Source organism: Ascochyta rabiei, chromosome 8, assembly GCF_004011695.2.
Source record: "Ascochyta rabiei chromosome 8, complete sequence".
NCBI classification, from domain to species: domain Eukaryota; kingdom Fungi; phylum Ascomycota; class Dothideomycetes; order Pleosporales; family Didymellaceae; genus Ascochyta; species Ascochyta rabiei.
The window spans coordinates 1796356-1814340 of NC_082412.1; the positions used below are offsets into that span (position 1 = coordinate 1796356).

At 55.0% G+C, this 17985-nt stretch overlaps 4 protein-coding genes across 6 annotated transcripts, besides 16 other annotated features; 1 reads left to right on the plus strand and 3 right to left on the minus strand.

Annotated features, from left to right (window-relative positions):
• Positions 1-1203: 1203 nt before the first annotated feature.
• EKO05_0005560 (uncharacterized protein) lies at positions 1204-3662 on the minus strand (the record flags this gene model as incomplete). The annotated part of the gene is made up of 2 exons (XM_038940141.2): positions 1204-2402; positions 2456-3662. 2 exons carry the CDS (start codon positions 3660-3662, stop codon positions 1204-1206), a joined length of 2406 nt encoding a protein of 801 aa, XP_038798574.2.
• Positions 3663-4110: 448 nt separating this feature from the next.
• Positions 4111-4139: a tandem repeat.
• A 415-nt stretch (positions 4140-4554) lies between these two features.
• Positions 4555-4587: a tandem repeat.
• Positions 4588-4597: 10 nt separating this feature from the next.
• Positions 4598-4616: a tandem repeat.
• Positions 4617-4649: a tandem repeat.
• Positions 4650-4680: a tandem repeat.
• Positions 4681-4881: 201 nt separating this feature from the next.
• Positions 4882-4907: a tandem repeat.
• A 716-nt stretch (positions 4908-5623) lies between these two features.
• EKO05_0005561 (protein phosphatase regulator) lies at positions 5624-8984 on the minus strand (the record flags this gene model as incomplete). Of its 2 annotated transcripts, XM_059636630.1 has the most annotated exons (4): positions 5624-7608; positions 7658-7810; positions 8540-8899; positions 8957-8984. In XM_059636630.1, 4 exons carry the CDS (start codon positions 8982-8984, stop codon positions 5624-5626), a joined length of 2526 nt encoding a protein of 841 aa, XP_059492613.1. The 2 variants fall into 2 exon arrangements, with proteins under 2 accessions (XP_059492613.1, XP_038798575.1); XM_038939985.1 differs by having other exon boundaries at positions 7658-8899.
• Positions 8580-8690: a tandem repeat.
• A 40-nt stretch (positions 8985-9024) lies between the features above and the next one.
• Positions 9025-9081: a tandem repeat.
• A 221-nt stretch (positions 9082-9302) lies between these two features.
• Positions 9303-9354: a tandem repeat.
• Positions 9355-9566: 212 nt separating this feature from the next.
• Positions 9567-9624: a tandem repeat.
• A 1105-nt stretch (positions 9625-10729) lies between these two features.
• Positions 10730-12316, minus strand: EKO05_0005562 (uncharacterized protein; the record flags this gene model as incomplete). The annotated part of the gene is made up of 2 exons (XM_038940052.1): positions 10730-11899; positions 11954-12316. 2 exons carry the CDS (start codon positions 12314-12316, stop codon positions 10730-10732), a joined length of 1533 nt encoding a protein of 510 aa, XP_038798576.1.
• Positions 12044-12181: a tandem repeat.
• A 41-nt stretch (positions 12317-12357) lies between the features above and the next one.
• Positions 12358-12420: a tandem repeat.
• Positions 12421-12475: a tandem repeat.
• Positions 12476-12559: 84 nt separating this feature from the next.
• Positions 12560-12592: a tandem repeat.
• A 323-nt stretch (positions 12593-12915) lies between these two features.
• Positions 12916-12963: a tandem repeat.
• Positions 12964-13003: 40 nt separating this feature from the next.
• Positions 13004-16458, plus strand: EKO05_0005563 (Cytoplasmic GTPase/eEF2-like protein (ribosomal biogenesis); the record flags this gene model as incomplete). Of its 2 annotated transcripts, XM_038940215.1 has the most annotated exons (4): positions 13004-13066; positions 13128-14095; positions 14182-15711; positions 15759-16458. In XM_038940215.1, 4 exons carry the CDS (start codon positions 13004-13006, stop codon positions 16456-16458), a joined length of 3261 nt encoding a protein of 1086 aa, XP_038798577.1. The 2 variants fall into 2 exon arrangements, with proteins under 2 accessions (XP_038798577.1, XP_059492614.1); XM_059636631.1 differs by having other exon boundaries at positions 13004-14095.
• Positions 13086-13125: a tandem repeat.
• Positions 16459-17985: the final 1527 nt, after the last annotated feature.

Genomic DNA, 17985 nt, shown 5'->3' on the forward strand with positions numbered 1-17985 from the left:
GGTCGCGCGATTTATATGTCTTGGACCAGCCGATGACGGAAGGAGGGGCACTTGAAGGAGTGTCACTTGACAGCTGTTCATGTGGAGAGTTATGAAGTTACCTTCCTGCTCTCAATCCTGGCGCGAGGGTTGTATTCATTGACTATGTTGGCAAGAACGATCCGAGTGAGGATGCTGCACTGCCGCATAGCATGCGTACCTTTGGAACAGCGACTGACATGCGTATGATGGCGTTGTTCAGTGCGAAGGAGAAACCGGTTAGTGCGTGGAAAGAGATCTTCAGGCAGGCTGATGAGCGGTACGAGGTATCCAATGTGAAGGCGGATCCACTTACATTTATGTGTGTGATGGAGGCTGAATGGAAGGTTTAGGGATTTGGTACGAGCAGAGAGTCAGCAGTAGTGAGGAACTTACTAGTCAAACGTTTACCTTACCGCTTTACGAAACTCATACCGCATATTGGTGAAAACTGAGGTTTCTAGTTATGCGCTTCCACTTCCCGACCTTCTGCAACAGGAAGTTAAGCTGCCCAGGTATTCCCCACCAACTCCAAACAAGACCTCTTCACCGCAAGATCCAACAAGGAATCCGGGCCCCTCATAGCTTACCAACTCAACAGGTGCTCGCGGGTGCTCCCACAGCGCCAACACCGCACTCCAACAATGCCCCTATCCCCATTCATCCAGCTCGCCAATCGCAGCCTCATTGCGATATCACCACATCGACAGCAAACCGCTCTCCCTAGCTAACCATGCTATCCAAATATTGAAGCGGATGGCGTGACATGCAGCTGCAGCGGGCAGCACTCGCCCCCGGGTTAGGTCAGCGCACCCAAAACTTCTTAAAACGGGCATAGACACCAGTGCTGACCTCGCTATTGGATTGCTGAGATAGACTGCTGAAATTACGCCTGCAAGGCTTTCAAGGCAAAGCGTCTAGCGTTAAAAGAAATAGTGGCGTGCATGTGTAAAGTGCAATGGATTATGTTCTTTGTTTCGCACACAAGCTGTAGTAGCTAATGTGTATTTTCTAGCATATATCAGAATCCGCGGGGTATGGAAGATGGTAGACAAGGAGTTATAAGATCTACCGGTAGGACGCGATATATGCCAAGTCGCGACGTTTGATTACAGAGAGAACGTTGACATGAAGCCTGCAAGGCCAACTCGACCTGTATTGCTGTCTACGTGACTCCGCTACCAGCTATGCAAAAGCAAACTCTTGCAACTCCATGTCGTCTTTCCAGAGATTCCCTTCCATAATGCTATCGCTATGTATAAACGCTGGAGCCACGACTCGCCACGCCTCCCCCTGCGACCGGATAATCATTGGCAGTCTGCACCCCGAAAGCAAAACAACCGTATCATCGGATTGAATATGTTGTGAAGCAAAGCCAAGCCGAGTATGGCTTGTTCGGAACAGGACTTTACGATCCAACGCCCTGCTTAGTTCGTTGTGCACGGATTGTTTCCCCTTCGCGAGGCTTGTCGCGACGATGTCTTCTTTGATGAGACTGAGGAGTCTGCGGATGATGCCTCTTAGAGCTGGGTATCGGCGAGAGGCTGTTTCCCAGTGTTTGGTGCATACTGCGCCGAGAAGGGCTATGTAGTCCTCCTGACGCACATCTGTGGAGAGATGGTTCCGTAGCTGTTGATTGAAAATATGTGTGTTTTTAAGGGTGAGAGAGTCGGTGAATGCAGTATATGTTGTCACAACGGTATCGATAACTGTTCCTTGGGTATGAAGGACTTTTCCATCGGCCGAAAAGTGGAAGCTTGCCTGGCTATCTCGGCTTGCGGAGTGGTCGTCCCAGGATGCTATTTGCGAGATGCTGTTACTGTCTGAGAAGTCTGGCGTCCACGACGAAAGATTGGGGTAGTTTGATGTTCCTGTCAATCCCATTACAATACGTAGACTCTGATCGTGGTTTATGGCAGCAGCGGCCGCTTCTCTGTACACATCTTCAACCAGCTTCGAATAGTTAGGAGGAGGCAGAGCAAAGCCCATCAGGCTGAGCATACCTTGCAAGGCAAAGATTTTGTCCCGGGGCTCGCTGGACTGCATTTCTTGGGCATCTAGAAGTAGATTGGAAACCTGTTTCTTGCGCATGTGTGTATGTGCTTCAGACAGATCTGGGGATCGAAAGAAGGCCCATGCCTGCTGATGGAGCCTCAGCTTCTGCTTGCAGGTGTTCTCAACGTTCCTGATCCCTTCGCGGACCCAATCCATTCGTGTTTCGTCCGGAAGAAACGGATCCAGTAGATCCCTGATATCATGACCTGGGTACGGTCCAAATAGTACATGACAGTTTACCGATAATGCAATCTCTTGTATCGGCCAAATGCGGCTGAAGTAGGGCCTTTCGAAGAACTCGAGTACATTTGCATAGTCCGACACATAGACTAAGTACTGGTCAGTGTTTTAGAGTCATAAAAGAAGTGGTTACGCTACTCACTTTCGCTGAAAATGTTCGTTTCTTTCCTGCGGTAATACGCAAGAGTTTCGCCGATCTTCTCATCAAAGGGACCTGGCCATACCATAACTCGATACGCTTTGTTGTAAATAGTTGGCATCAGGTCGACTTGGTGTGATCGCTCGGACAGAGAGGTTTGGTCAATGCAAATTGCGTCGATCCAAAACAAACGCGGTTCTGCGTTGCAGCAGCCCTCGTGACTTCCAAGTACTTCATTTCCACAGTGAGGCCTCAATGCTTCCAATGCCTCGTGGCAGCTTTTGGTAATCAGCATGAACTGAGATCCACATTGAATCTTGCATTCGAGTTTCGGAGAGCCCCAGGCGTAGGAGAGAGCTTCATATGGTGGAGCGTCGTTTAAGGACTTCTCTTCGATATCACATCGTATGATGGAACAGCAGTTTAAAGATCTCTTCGTGGTGCAATCGAAATCCTTGCATAGCATAGTGTCGACCAGATTGGTTTTCTGTAACGCGGCTGTCCAGTGATCCTCACAATTTGTGCATAATGCCCACTTGTTTCCTGAGTCGTGGTTGATTTGCAGCATGTCCGCTAATGATACTCGTTTATGTTGGCCCCCGTTTCGAACAAGTAAGAATTCGTCTCTCCAATCGGACGCTGCCTGCACTACGATGTTGTGAAAGTCATGACCTGGGCAAGGCGAGCCAAGGCACAGAGGCAGCGACCGGGAATGATTGCCGTAACGCAGCCTTTTGTTGAAACAATCTTCGCAAATATCGTTTTCATCGTCCACGTGTAGCAAGTTTTCTTTCTCTTGGAAGTGTGGGGCTGCGCAGCAACACGAAGGATACAACCTGAGCAAGCGGATCGATTCTGAGCCTAGCTTGATCGATATCGGTGTATGTTTGTACTGCTGTTCGGTGGGTTTCAGGCCTTGAGCTTCGTTGTCGTCCCTAGCAGATGATTGCGGCTGCGACATGGTTGCTGCTGAGCTCAAGCGCGTTGCCTTGGGAGCTACTGTTCTAGAAGTCAACCGCCCGGTCTCATGATCGATCCTGAGTGTAATAAGGCACGAGAAAAGGGATGATGCGTATAAGATTGATTGCGTCCGGTATCGAGGAAAGTTGGTGTAAAGTTCATGAGAGTCAAGGCTGAGGTGCTGGAGGTAGATGGACTGCGCCTTCCGCGCGGGGTCCCAGTTCAGCCTTGTCAACAGATTTTTTGTCATAAGAAGCTGCAACCTACCACGATATAACAGGACAGCAAAGGTTAATACTTCAGCTACCAACCCCTACAGCCATAAATGCAACATCCCACCTAACCCAGCAATCCCAGCCACGTAAAGCGTCCTATAGACCTACTAACGCACTAAACCCACATAACCTAGCAACAGCATATCAACGAACAAACGCAGCACAAAAACCTAATTCCAGCTAGCAACTACTACCAACACTAGCTTAAAGCTCTTTGCAGTACCTAAGTACCTAAAGTTGTTACTTCGATACTCTCTACACAGATTAGACAAGTAGCCGAACATATACCATCCTTTCACTCGTCTCCTAACCTATTCTAAAACCCGCAACTACGTTAGATCCTTAGGATGTACAACACTAGTATCTCTCAACTTATAGTAAACACGCTAGTTGAAGTTACGAAGTACAGTGGTTATAGAATAGTACTTACATAGTTATTTACTTAGTTCTTATATCTACAGATTCTGTATCTAGAGAGCTAATGATCTAGTACAGTATCTTAGATAACTTTACTTATAAATATAAAAATACAACAACTCTACACTCTAAACCCTCTTAGAAGTGTATTTACTAATAGAGCTTATTAAAATTCTATGCTACTACTTAGATATAGTAGAGCCTAAGTGGGTATCTTTAAAGAGCCTATAGAGTATATCTAACAAGGCTGTTATTACAAATAACAGAGTGAATGTTTGCTACTAGGCAGAAGGGATCTGCTGTAGCAGAAGAAGAAGAAAAAAAAACAAAAAAAAACAAGGGAGTAAGATGATACGATGATAAGATAAAGACGTAAACAGAATAGAGAGAAGCTCCTATCCTTGTGTTCGTAGACAAGACAGCTAAAGCAACAGTAGCAGTTGGTACCTACTACTTCCTTCTTCCTACTTCCTACTTCCTACTCCTTCCCACTACAACCAACAACCAACAACCCACGTACCACGCACCACGCACCACGCACCACGAACAGCAAACCACAACAACCAACCAGCTACACGAAGCCGAGACCTAGATTTCGCCGCTGGAGAGAAGATGAAATCAAGACACACACACAAAAAAAAAGATAAAAGGGAGTATGAGATATCGCTTCATTCCACATGAGCGCATATCGTCCCGCAGTAATCGAGGAGGAATGAAAACGCAAACGCGGAAAGGACGGCGATGAGCTGAGCGGTTGTAAGGAGAATACAGGTAATGCCCGCCCCCCCCCCCCCCCCCCTCCCAAAAAAAACCCCCGGCGCCAAAAAAAAAAAAAAACGCCAGATTCCCTAGGGTATTGATTGTCAAAAGAGAAAAAAAAAACGCCTCGCCTCTCCTTGCCGCTTCCTGCTGCCTCTTTCGCTTTCTTGCTTGGTTGTTTGTTACCATTCCACTTCTCTGTTGGGTCCTCTTTCATGTGCAGCCTTGCTCCCATGTTTGCTACCGTCCGCCAGCTGTACTTGCCCTGCTAACCTAACTAAACCAGCTCTTGCTTGCAGTGCTGCTATTGCGCGTTATGCAGTTATCCACAAGGCTATTAAGAAGCCTGTTAAGCTTAGAGCTGAGGCTCTACGCAGCCTTTAATTCCTTAACAAAGAGGCTGCTTATAAGTACGCCTATTGTGTTATTAATATCACTCTACTGTCTTATTGCCCTGTTACGTGCAGCCTTACTCCTAGGTTTGCTACTGTCCGCCAGCTGTAATCGCCCTGCTGACCTAACTAAACCAGCTCTTGCTTGCGGTGCTGCTATTGCGCGTTATGCAGTTATCCACAAGGCTATTAAGAAGCCTGTTAAGCTTAGAGCTAAGGCTCTACGCAGCCTTTAATTCCTTAACAAAGAGGCTGCTTATAAGTACGCCTATCGTGTTATTAATATCACTCTACTGTCTTATCGGCCGTTACGTGCAGCCTTACTCTAAGGCTTGCTACCATCCGCCAGCTGTACTTGCCCTGCTGACCTAACTAAACCAGCTCTTGCTTGCGGTACTGCTATTGCGCGTCATGCGGTTATCCACAAGGCTATTAAGGAGCCTGTCGAGCTCAGAGCTGAGGCTCTGTGCGGCCTTTGATTCCTCAACGAAGAGGCCGCTCATGAGCGGGTGATCTTTGCTGACGGGCACGACGCCCGTCGTGTCGTTGATCATGAGGAGCAGGTCGCGGATCTCGCTGCCGTCGTCAAGGTACGAGCGTAGATTGGCGTCGGACCAGGCGGGTATTGTTGCGCTCTCGGATGATACAGGGGCGGAGGAGACAGTGGGCGAAGTGTTGAGGTTCAGTGGCGTAGGCGCGGTTCGAGACGGGGGCGGTATGAGGTTTGTGTGCGCATTGGGCGAGAGGACGGTCGGCGACGGCGATGTTCCGCTGCGAGGCGCTGCCACGTTGAGCTTGTCTGGTACGATTGTGTCTGGGGTCGCGTCGTCCAGGTCTGGCGTTGATACGCGCGAGCTTGTGTCGGCAGATGAGTTGTCCCCGGTGAGTCCTGGAGGCTGCTGAGCGTCGGACTCCAGATCCCTGACTGGCGCGACCTCTTTGACCGTGGGCTGTGCATCTGCAGCAGAGACTTGGACGGGCGACTCAGACAGACGGCCTACGGGCTCGGTTGCTGTCTGTTCGCGTGGTTTGTCCCGCGCGTCGGGGTCGGCGAATGGGTCGTCGCTCTCTTCCTCGCTAGAATCAAAGTCGTCCAGCTGCACTCGCTCTTTCGCTTTGTGGACCTTCTCCGGCTTTGGTGCGCTTTCCGTTGTGGTGTTTGATCTGAACGGGTTCTTCGAGCTTATGGCGGCCATGACGGATTGACTCTCCGGTGATTTCACTCGCTCTCGTCCAGCTGGCTGTGCTTGTGGCTGATCTTGGTCTGGAGAGACTATGCGCATCGTCGATGTGGTCTGCTGTCCAGCCGGCCTGTTCTCGCTTGCACCGATGTCTTCTTCTGGGTCCACGGTGGCTTCCATAGGACTGTCAGTCTTCAAAATACCCTTTGTTTTGATAGGCGAGTCGGTCCTGGCGCGCTGCTGCTTCTGCAGTTTGCCCTTGCTTGATTGCCTTGACGGCGTCGGTCCAACTTGCTCTTCTGGTTGACGCTCCGGTGAGACTTCTGCGGGCTTTGCCTGTGTTGCTTGGGTCGCCTGGGTCGCCTGGGTCGCCTGTGGTGACGTTTGTTCTGGCTTTTCAACTGCTTTCTTCAGGTCGGCCTCGATGGTATCAGCATCGCCCTTTGAGTCCTTGTCCTTCTTGTCCTTGCGCTTGAACAGTCCACTGAGCATACCGGACTTCTTGTCTTTCTTCTTCTTCTCGTCCTTGACTTTATCAGCAAATCCGTTCTTCTCCAGGCTCTCCAAGCTCGGCCCGTGCTCGCGAGAGCCCGTCGTGGATGTGCTTGAATCGTCGCGTAGCAGGTTGGGTGTAAGGGTGATTTTCCGCGTCTCTGTGTTCTCGTCCTTGAAGAAGGAATCCGTGTTACGAAGCGTGCCGTTGCGTGAAACCTTCTGGTCCAGCGGTCGATCAAAGATCTCATCGCTCGTCCTCGACTTGTCATCATCTGCACCAGCCTCCTCGCTCGACGTCCGCGACTCCTCAGACGAAACCTTCTTCACGCCGCCGAGCTTGAGGGGCTGCACTTGCATAGGATCGTCTTGCTCGACCTCCGACTTCTGCGCAGTTTCTTGCTGCTGTTCTTGCTGCTGAGCCTGCTTGGGCTCCGGCCCACCAAACAACTCCCCCCCTTCCTCGTCCGAAGAGTAGTCGTAGTCGGATGCTTCGACATAGGTAGGCGCACCGAATTGCACCGTCTTTGCATTCCGCCGGCGCATAGCCTTCTTGAGGGGATTCTTCGTCTTCTCGGCCGTGTCCCCGAGCATTGTTGCCGACAGATCGATATTTCTGTGCTTGTTCAGGCGCGCCAAGCGTTCCGTGGGGGTCTCGATGTGCTCTGCAGGTAAGTAGCCTGTGGAGTCACTTAGCACATGAACAGCGTCGGCTGTCGGACTACCTACCGATACTGCTGTCTTTGACGATACGCACAAGCCACCAGTAGCTGTTGCTATCGTCGAGCAGCACCATTGTGTCACCCTTGGTTGCATTTGCCTGGCCCTCTACCGTGGCGACGAAGGTGTGCAGGGCGTAGACGAATTCGAAATCGATATCTTCTGTTTCTCGTAAGCATTCGCCTCCCCACCCTGAGTCAACAAATCTGGGGTCGTCAGAGAAGGAAAAGTCATTGGATGCATCATCTTCATTGTCCAGACCCTCGTCCCAGGAGTCGGTGTCGCTGTCGGTCGTCCAAGAGTCGTCTTCCTCTTCAGGATGCTTGGGTGGAGGCGGAGTGCCGTTAGTACTGCGCGGGGCACGTGCGACGGTCTCGACGAAAGGGTCGTCTGGTAAGGGAAAGCATGGCGGCCGAACGGGCTGCAGCATCCTGCTAGCATGGTCCTGGTCCAGCTCAGACATGAGAGATGCCTGCGAATCCTCCCTCATGAGCTGCAACCTGCGTTCTACAAGCCTCAACTGCCGGGTTCTCGGGCTCGATTCGTCGTCCGGCGTGGTCGGGCTGTCGATGTGCCACTCGTGGGTGGTCCTTGTCCAGGTATACTCACCATGATGATGCTCCGCTGACTGCAATGATTGGGGGTGCTGAGAGAATTGAAGTAGGAGTGGTGCTGTGAGATTTTGACGTGAAAGAGTCGAGGCTTGGTCGGTACCAGGTGCTGGGAGGCTGAGAGGTCGACCAGCACTAGTGACAGGAAGGGGAAAGTGTACGGGGGTAGCTGTGAAAGGGGACGAAGAAGCGGAACTTGGGATGACCGGCGACGACTGCGGAGTCAGAGACTCCCGTCGCGTGGGCCAAGCCAGAGGGTAAGAAGGTAAAGAATACCCACCATCGTCAATCGAAGGTGAACTCGAGATCTTGTCGAGCATGTCGTCGTCCATGTCCTCCTCGACGTCGGCGTCTTGCATGTCGTCATCGTCGTTGTCGTGGTGTTGTGAGTTTTGGCCGTGCGCATGGTCTATCGTCGTACGCTCATCGTCTGAGCCAGGGTCGTCGCGCAGCGAGGATCCGGCATGGTTCCAGGCGTTTTGCAGGCGCGACTCCTCGGCGTTGCGCTCATCTTCGACAGACTGCAGCGAGGCTTGCTGATGGGGTGCAGCTGGACCAATTCCGAGCGGGGCCGGGTGTTCTGGCTGGTTGGAGTGGTCCTGTGCAGTGGGAGACGATTTGTCCTGCAAGTCAATGGTGTCTGCGGCCCGACGTCAGTATGCGCGCATGCAGTGGGGAGGACTGGGCCATGCCATACCTGCTCGTATTATTTGTGGTCGCGTCATCCTAGCTCATGTCCAGTCGTTCATTCAGGTGTCGTAATGTTCGTTGTCGTCGTTGTCGTTGTCGTTGTCGTCGTCGTCGTCGTCGTCGTTGTCGTCGAGAGACCGCCAAGCGAGTGGTGCGGCGCGATCAATGCGAGGGACGGCCAGCGCCAGACGGCGGCGACGCGGTGGGTGTCGACGAAAGCGTCGCTGGGCAGGAATGCGTGCAGTAGGGAGCGTGGGAGCGTGGGAGCGTGGGAGATTGGGCTGATGTCAGGAGGCGCGCATGTGGTGTTGTTCGGGTGCAGGAGATTCGGCCGGTGTCAGGAGACGCGCATATGGTGGTGGTGGTGGTGGTGTTGTTGTTTTTGTTGTTTTTGTTGCTGCTGTTCGGGTGCGGCTGGAGAAGGCCAGTAAGCGTGGTAGCGGTAGAGGTCGAGGTCGAGGTGCAGAGTGCGGAGCGGACGTTTCAAGCGCGCGCACGGCTCGCAGTCCGGACGGATACGCTACGGCTGGCGGGGGCGAATAACAATGCGTGCGGTGTCGCGGGGAATCAGGGCAGTCGTCGTCGACAAGAGCGGTGCGGCGTGGTGGTGTTTGAGGGTTGGTGTTGGTGTTGGTGTTGATGTTGATGTTGGTGTTGGTGTTGGTTGGTGTTGGTTGGTGGTGCAAAGGGGTGCTTGCAACTGGCAATATTAGGCCTGGCTGCTATATTTCAGGACGAACACCCATCCCCCTGCACCGCTGAGACACTAGCGCTTGCTTGTCCCTGTCCTGTCAGCCCCCGAGCACATCACCACATCACCACATCACCACTTCGCAGCATCAAGGGGTTGCTGCGGCTCGGCCCTTTCCACGACCATCTTCACCGCGAACATTGTCTTCTTCCACAGGCGTTGGCATGCTCACACGCTTGTTGCCCCTGCTACAGACTCGCATGATCTGGTGTGGTGTGGTGTCGTGTTTGTCCGTCGCAAGCTGGCAGCCGTCATGGCGCGAGATCGACGCCCCAAGCAACCCTGCGCTGAAACCCCCGCGCGCGAGTCATGTTCCGCAGCTACGTTTGCGTTTCTGCCGACGGTTTCGGGCGCTGCGAACGCCTGCGATTGACAGCTTTGTCGTCTCGGCGTGTCGAATGGGGAGCATGTGTGTGGCACGTGCCGATCATCAGGGCCAGCCTACCCCCCTGTCGGCGAGTGTGCAATACAGTAGAGTCCGCAGGGGTTGGACGACTCTCCCCAGCATATCCGTTCAACCGAGCCATTGGGGTACCGACCGCAACAAGAGTACTTCCCAGCAAGCATAAATTTCAACTGAATTGTGAGATGAGTGTGAGTGTGAGTGCATAAAGTCATTCATGTCTCCTCGCTACGACAACCCAGCACCCTCCCATCCAATCCAGTCAGTCCAGAACAAAACTCACCAACCCAAGCCCAGCTTGCCAGTGGAACCAGATATTACAAAAACACTACCGCGCAATCCAAACAGACAAACTAGCTAGCTACTCTACAGCGACAAGAGTACAAGGTAACCTACGAGATATCCAAGCAGACGCTAGTCCAAGGCAGCAACTCCCATCAAGGGGCGCCGAGGAGAGGATCGTGATTCGTGCGGCGTAAGCAGACGACGAGACGCTAGGAAAAGTTGCCGAATCGCTGCGGTAAGGGGGTGACAAAGGAGAGGAAGGGAACGTGTGGTGGAGTAGCAAAAGCTCGATACACGGACGACCTGGCCCAGGCGATATTTAGACCGCACGACGAGGGTGGTCACTTGATCGCCAGAGGTTGCATGGTGGGTGGTGGTACGTTGGGCGCTGTCATCGAGACTCGCTTCTGTGGAGGTGCGGTGGTGGTCGCGGTGCTTGGTGTCGAGGGCAGCGTCGGCGTGGCTGCGGTCGTGATTACGGCCGGTGTCGAGGGCAGCGTCGGCGTGGCTGCAGTCGTGGTTACGGCCGGTGTCTGCGCCATCCTCTTTCCCTCGCCCTCCCTCCTCCGGACAAGCAGGCTCTTGAACGCGCCCAGCCACTTGGCCAGCTCGTTCTCGCCCTTTGCGCACAGCCGGAAGTTCTTCTCCTCGGAAATGACCTGCATGCAGTACTGCTTGCTCTTGCTCACGCTGTCAATGTCCACCGCGTCGATGATGCTCTCAAACGGGATGATGAGGTGGGCCGAGTACTCTTCGGCGTTTTTGTAAAAAGCAAGACATCTTGGACGCAGCACGACCCAGACCTTCTTCCACTGGCGCACGCCGCCCTTGGACTTGAGCACGTACAGCCATCCGTGGTACACTACGCGGTCCGGGTCGGAGTCGGAGGTCGAGGCAGGCACGTTGAGGTGGGAGGTTTGGCTGACGTTGCGGTTGCGGGGGAGAGGGTTGCGCGTCTGTGATTTCGAGCAGGGCAGCGAGGTGGTAGAGGCCGCATTCGGGGCTGCCGAGTCGGAGAAGTCCAAGTCGGAGAGGGAGCCCTGTTCGTTGCCGGAGTAGTTGAGGGCTTGCGAGGGGCGGCGGGCGCTGTGCATGGGTACAGGCTGGGGGTCGGGCGGTAGAGCGCTTGGGGACAGCGACGAGGGCTCGACGTCGGAGGAGGAGGAGAGGGGGCTGGTGTGCGCATGGTGCGATGGATCGAAGCCGGTGAAGGTGTTTGCGCCGGTAGGACTGAGCAGGATCAGCTCGCCCTCGTCCTCATCGATTCGAGCTTCTGCGCGGATCAGGTCGACCCAGGCCTGAGCGTCGCGGTCGGTGGGAGCGCCGAGGTGGTAGTTGCGGGCGGGCGAGAAGATGCCGAAGACGTGGTCCATCTTCTTCTTGGAGTCCTTCTGGCGGGCCACAGCGGTGATCTCGGAGAGGTTGATCTGGTGGCGCAGCTTGGTCTCGGCCTTGTCCTTGTAGAGGGACAGGCAGTTGGGGCGCAGGACGATGTAGATTGGCTTCCATTGCTGGGGCTGTTAGCAGGGGGAGGCTTTGGGGCGCCGTGTGGAGCGGAGGCGCACCTTGGTCTTGCGCGTGCGCTTGAGGACGGAGCCGGCCTTGATGATGCGGTCGAACTCGAAGCAGCCGTTCTGGTTGACGGGCGACATGACGCCTGCGCTATGTGCCTGTGCCTGTGCCTGTGTCTGTACTTGTGGCCGTGTCTGTGTTTGCACTTGTGGCCGTGTCTGAGTCTGTGCTTGTGGCCGTGTCTGTGTCTGCGCCTGTGTCTGCGCCTGTGGCTGTGGCTGGAAGCTGGAGAAGCGAGGTTGTGCAGGCGTGCTGAGCTTCGTCCCTCCCATGGCAGCAGGGGCGCGGACGGGGGCCGGGGTGGTGGGCGTAGGGGTAGGCGTAGGCGTAGGCATCTGCGGTGCGCCTTCGGCCATGGCTGCTGGTACTCTACATCAAGTGGCAGGCAGGCGATGTTCGGCGTGGCAGTGGCAGGTGCGGAGGGCGGTTGCAGAGCGGTGGCGGTGGCGGCGGCGGCGGCGGTGGTGGTGGTGGTGGTGGTGGTGGTGGTGGTGGTGGTGGTGGTGGTGGTGGTGATGGGAGAGAGAGCGTGTGTGCTGTGTAGATTGCAGATGGGCCCTTATTTCGGCTGCTATGATGGAAGTGATGCGCGATCGACAGGCGAGCGGCAGGGGGAGTGCGTGGGCGCGGGCAACACCACGGCGTGCATGGCCAGCAGTCGCAGCAGCGGAGAGCGCTGAAGGTGCGGCAGCCCCATGGCCGCCTGGTGCGCGGGTGCGGCGAGGGCGAGGTGAGGCCAGACGGGGATGCAGTCGGTGTCGCGAGGCTGCGGCGGGCCTATGGCAGCACAGCGGTAGTGCGCAGCCGCTGCTAACGTGTAGCTGTGACGTCTGCAGGCGAATCGTCTGCGCGTGGTGGGGTCGCTGACTCTGTCAAACGTCAAACGGAAATCCCAAACCCAACGAGCGCGTTTGATCTCGCCCATCTGCTACAGCAGCCTGCCCTGCAATCTCACCCACACACAGCACAGCACATCACACCACACCACACCACACCACACCACCACGCTGCCGGACAGCGCAGTATTCACCCCCCACGCCGCCATGCCGACCATCCCCTCCGACCAGCTCGTCAAGCTGCAGCAGCAGGCCGAGGGCATCAGGAATGTCAGTCTCCACCTCTGAACCCCCCCCCCCTCTCTCCACCACCCTCACACCCCCCACCCAGATCTGCATCCTCGCCCACGTCGACCATGGCAAGACGTCGCTCACCGACGCCCTCATCGCCACCAACGGCATCATCTCCCCCAAGCTCGCCGGCAAGATCAGATACCTCGACTCGCGCCCAGATGAACAGCTCCGCGGCATCACCATGGAGTCGTCGGCCATCTCGCTGTACTTCTCCCTGCTGCGCCGCTCGGCCCCCGACGCTCAGCCCGAGAGGAAGGAGTTCCTCATCAACCTCATCGACTCGCCCGGACACATCGACTTCAGCTACGAAGTCTCCACAGCCTCGCGTCTCTGTGACGGCGCCATCGTGCTCGTCGACGCCGTCGAAGGCGTCTGCAGTCAGACCGTCACCGTCCTGCGCCAGGCGTGGATAGAAAAGCTCAAGCCCCTGCTCGTCATTAACAAAATGGACAGGCTCATCACAGAATGGAAGATGACCCCAGCTGACGCCCACACACACTTGAACAAACTCGTAGAACAGGTAAACGCCGTCATGGGCAGCTTCTACCAAGGCGAGCGCATGGAGGACGACCTGCGCTGGCGTGAGAAGATGGAGGAGAGGCTCAACGCCGCTGCCGCCGAGAAGACAAACACCACACCATCTGCAGTAGCAGAGGCCGGTGACAGTATAGACACCACCACCACACCCGCCGAGTACGAGGAGAAGGATGACGAGGACATCTACTTTGCTCCTGAAAAGAACAACGTCATCTTCGCCAGTGCCATCGACGGCTGGGCCTTCACAGTGAAGCAGTTCGCCAGCCTCTACGAGCGCAAGCTCGGCATCAAGCGCTCCGTACTCGAAAAGGTGCTGTGGGGCGACTACTTCCTCGACCCCAAAACGAAGCGAGTCCTCAGCTCCAAGCATCTCAAAGGGCGTCACTTGAAGCCCATGTTTGTGCAGCTGGTGCTCGAGAACATATGGGCCATCTACGATGCCACTACGGGAGGTAACAACGGGAAGGGGTGCGTGGATTTCCTTTCCTCAATCGTCGCTCTTCTTGCTTCTTCTGTACATATGCTAGTCAATATACTTATTGCCTGCACATCAGAGACCCCGCCATGGTCGAAAAGATTACAAAGTCTCTCAACATCACCCTCCCACCACACGTCTTGCGGTCGCGCGACCCACGTGCCATATTGACTGCGCTCTTCGCCGCATGGCTACCACTGTCGACCGCCCTGCTGGTCTCAGTCACCGAGTATCTCCCATCGCCTACCAAAGCCCAAGCGGAGAGGATGCCCGAGATCATTGACACATCGGTGGGCGCCGACCATGTCGCCCCTGAAGTGCGAAAGGCCATCACCCACTTCGACACCTCCAAAGACGCGCCGGTTGTGGCCTACGTCAGTAAAATGTTCTCCGTCCCGGAAAGCGAACTACCACAGCACAAGCGAAGAGCAGGCGCGCTCACTGCCGAAGAGGCGCGTGATCTTGGACGCAAGAAGCGCGCAGAACTCGCCCGACAGCAGGCCATCGCCCATGGCGAGACTTCAGATCTGGGAAACAGTACAGACGCACTCAGCTCCACCGCCATCGGCGAAGACGAAGCCAATGCTGAAGAGGCAGCGCCTACGGATGAGAAGGCCGAGCACTTGATCGGTTTTGCCCGCATCTACTCCGGCACGCTCAGCGTCGGTGACGAGGTCTATGTGCTGGGCCCCAAGTTCTCTCCAGCGAACCCACACGCAGAGCCCGCGCCGAAGAAGGTTACCGTCACTGCGCTGTACCTCATGATGGGACGTGGCTTGGAGTCTCTGACTTCAGTGCCCGCCGGCGTGGTGTTTGGCATTGGTGGTCTCGAAGGACAAATGCTCAAGTCGGGAACGCTTTGCTCGCAGCTGCCAGGCTCTCTCAACCTGGCTGGTGTGACGATGGGCTCCGAGCCCATCGTCCGTGTCGCCTTGGAGCCGGAGAACCCTTACGATCTCGACAAGATGATCAACGGCTTGAAACTACTGGTGCAGTCTGATCCGTGTGCCGAGTACGAACAGCTGCCCAGCGGTGAGCACGTCGTCCTGACAGCGGGCGAGCTGCATCTTGAGCGATGTCTGAAGGACCTCGAAGAGCGCTTCGCCAAGTGCAAGATCCAAGCTGGCGAACCAATCGTCCCCTACCGAGAGTCGACTGTCGCCGCAGCCGAAATGAACCCTCCCAAGAATCCAGAACTCGGCCGTGGTGTGGTGGTGAGCGCAACAGCGAACAAGCAGCTATCGGTGCGTCTGCAGGTCCGCCCGCTGCCGCCCAGTGTTACGGAGTTCTTGAGCAAGAACGCTGGGTCGATCAAGAGGCTGAACTCTGAACGCAAGGCGCAAGAGACGCAGCACTCGGACGAGCAGACAGCCGCTGAGGTGGAGGGCGCTGAGCAGGACGGTATGCAGGAGGCCGAGCAGCGCGAGATGGGTCAGACGCTCAGCCCAGTGGAGTTCAAGAAACAGCTCAAGGACGCTTTTGCTGAAGCCAAGAAAGAGCGGGAGATCTGGACAGAAGACGTGATTGACAAAATCACTGCGTTTGGACCGCGCAACAGAGGGCCAAACATGCTGATTGACACCACCAGCGCAGGCATCTGTGGCAAAGCGTAAGATCCCTTCAGTCTGTTGTTTACTTCCGCTAACCAGATCTTAGTCTTGTCGATACCGCCGATACCGACGACACAACAGAGCGCGCGTCCACTGCGCGCTCCTTCGCCTCAACCATCATCTATGCCTTCCAGCTCGCCACGGCACAAGGTCCCTGCTGCGCTGAGCCCGTCCAAGGCCTCGCCGTCTTCCTGCAGGACGTGACCCTCGACGAGTCCACAGCCGAGACCGACCACCACCGCCTCACGGGCGAAGTCATCAAAGCCGTGCGCTCAGCCATCCACGCTGGCTTCCTCGACTGGTCCCCACGCATGCTACTCGCCATGTACTCCTGCGAGATCCAAGCTTCAACCGACGTACTCGGACGCGTCTACGCCGTGCTAACCCGACGCCGCGGCACCATCCTCTCCGAAACCATGTCCTCGTCCGCCGCCTCGACAACCGGCAACCAAACCTTCACCATCAGCGCGCTCCTCCCTGTCGCCGAGTCCTTTGGCTTTTCTGACGAAATCCGCAAGCGCTCCTCCGGCTCCGCATCCCCACAGCTGCGCTTCGCCGGCTTCGAAATGCTCGACGAAGACCCCTTCTGGGTTCCCTTCACCGAGGACGAACTCGAGGACTTGGGTGAGCTTGCGGATCGCGAGAATGTCGCCAAGCGCTATGTCGATCGCGTGAGGCGCAGGAAGGGTCTGCTCGTCAAAGAAGTCAAGGTCGAGGCTGAGAAGCAGAAGACGCTTAAGCGGTGAAGGTGGACGGGCGGCGCGTTTTGGGTGCCTGGGTGGAAGGAAAAGGGGAAAGTGAAGTGGTGGGATGGTGAGCTGGAATGAGCAAACGAAAAGGTCCTGAGACGTGCGTGTCGAAATTTAGATTTTGGGTACGACTCCTCTTTGTCCCTCTGCTGGCTTTCTTGGCCACGACCTTGAACCCAACGCGGGACAGGAGATTGAGATGGCTGAAAGGAAATGCGTTGTACGTATCAACATGCGGCTTTCTGCTCCTGATAAACAGGACTGGCATGTTCTCCCCTGGCGTATTGGTATTCCAGAACCCACAAATCACCACTTTATAGCGTCTCGATATCCACGTCTGAAGGGTCCGTGTTATACTCGAGAAGCAAGCTTAAGAGGGAAATTTCAACCAAGACTGACTCAACATTAGGCTGTGTTTCCTGGGCCTTCAAATCCTTGTCTGGCTGGGACTTGGCAGAGCGTGTACATGTAAGAGAATGCGCTTGATGGGCACTCTACACTCTAATACCACCCGCCCTGCCATGCCATTGCTATCACCATTCACACGTCGTCACCATGCGTGCCCATCGTGGTGAATGCCCAGCTTGGCAAGATAGGCGATTTTGACCATGGAGTAAAGGTTTGGTGGATCTACGTAATACTAGCAGTGAAGCTTCATGTTGGGAATAGAATGCATTCTCTTAATCGTCTTCTCATTCATGTATGTTATTCGCGTCTGCTTCGTTACAGAGATGTCTATGAGCCCAGAACTAATCGCTAATCTTCATTTGGACTTGATTGTCAAATCTTTGGGTTCGAATCTGATTTGTCGCCATAGTCAAAGTAGATCGTGCGCGTAGATGGGTTTCAATCGTTGATGCAGTGGTTGTTAAAGTTGCTGTATAGCACTTTTCTTGCTGCCAGGCTTTGGTCTCACAGCCCATGACTTTGACCAAGGCCGGTCTACACTACCTGCCGATTCGTCCGAGATTATTGTGGGTGGCCGTTCGTTGAGCTTGGTCGGCGATCCGGCATACAACACGGGTGTCATTTCGGCCCCATGAGACTGTGCCGTGGAACGTGACAGGAGATCGGCTTCTTGAGGCACAAGCCAAATTGTACACTTGCATATCGCTGAACAAAGTTGAGCTTGCTTTGTTATTCCATGCACACTATACACGGAGTTGCCTGACATCGGAACGAGTCGCGAGATGGAGGCTTTGTAACGCTGAGAGAAGCGCTGTCCATGAGGATATCACCCCTTGAAATACAACGCGTACAACGGAAGTCCTAGCTGAACTCAAGGTGTTAAGCTTCACAAGCCTTCTGGTGTAGAAAAGAAGCTTTCACTGGTAGTAGGTTGGTCTTCTTCCGCCCCGGGGGCACTCGGCAAGTGCCTCAAGTGCCGGGTAGCGGACTGTACTCATGTAACATGTGGGTCCAATAGTTCCCTCTCGTACACAGTGAATTTTTTCTATTAACTGTCTCGTACACTTCTTGAACCCCTTTATAGCGTGGTAGGTGTCTTCGGGAATAATGAACATC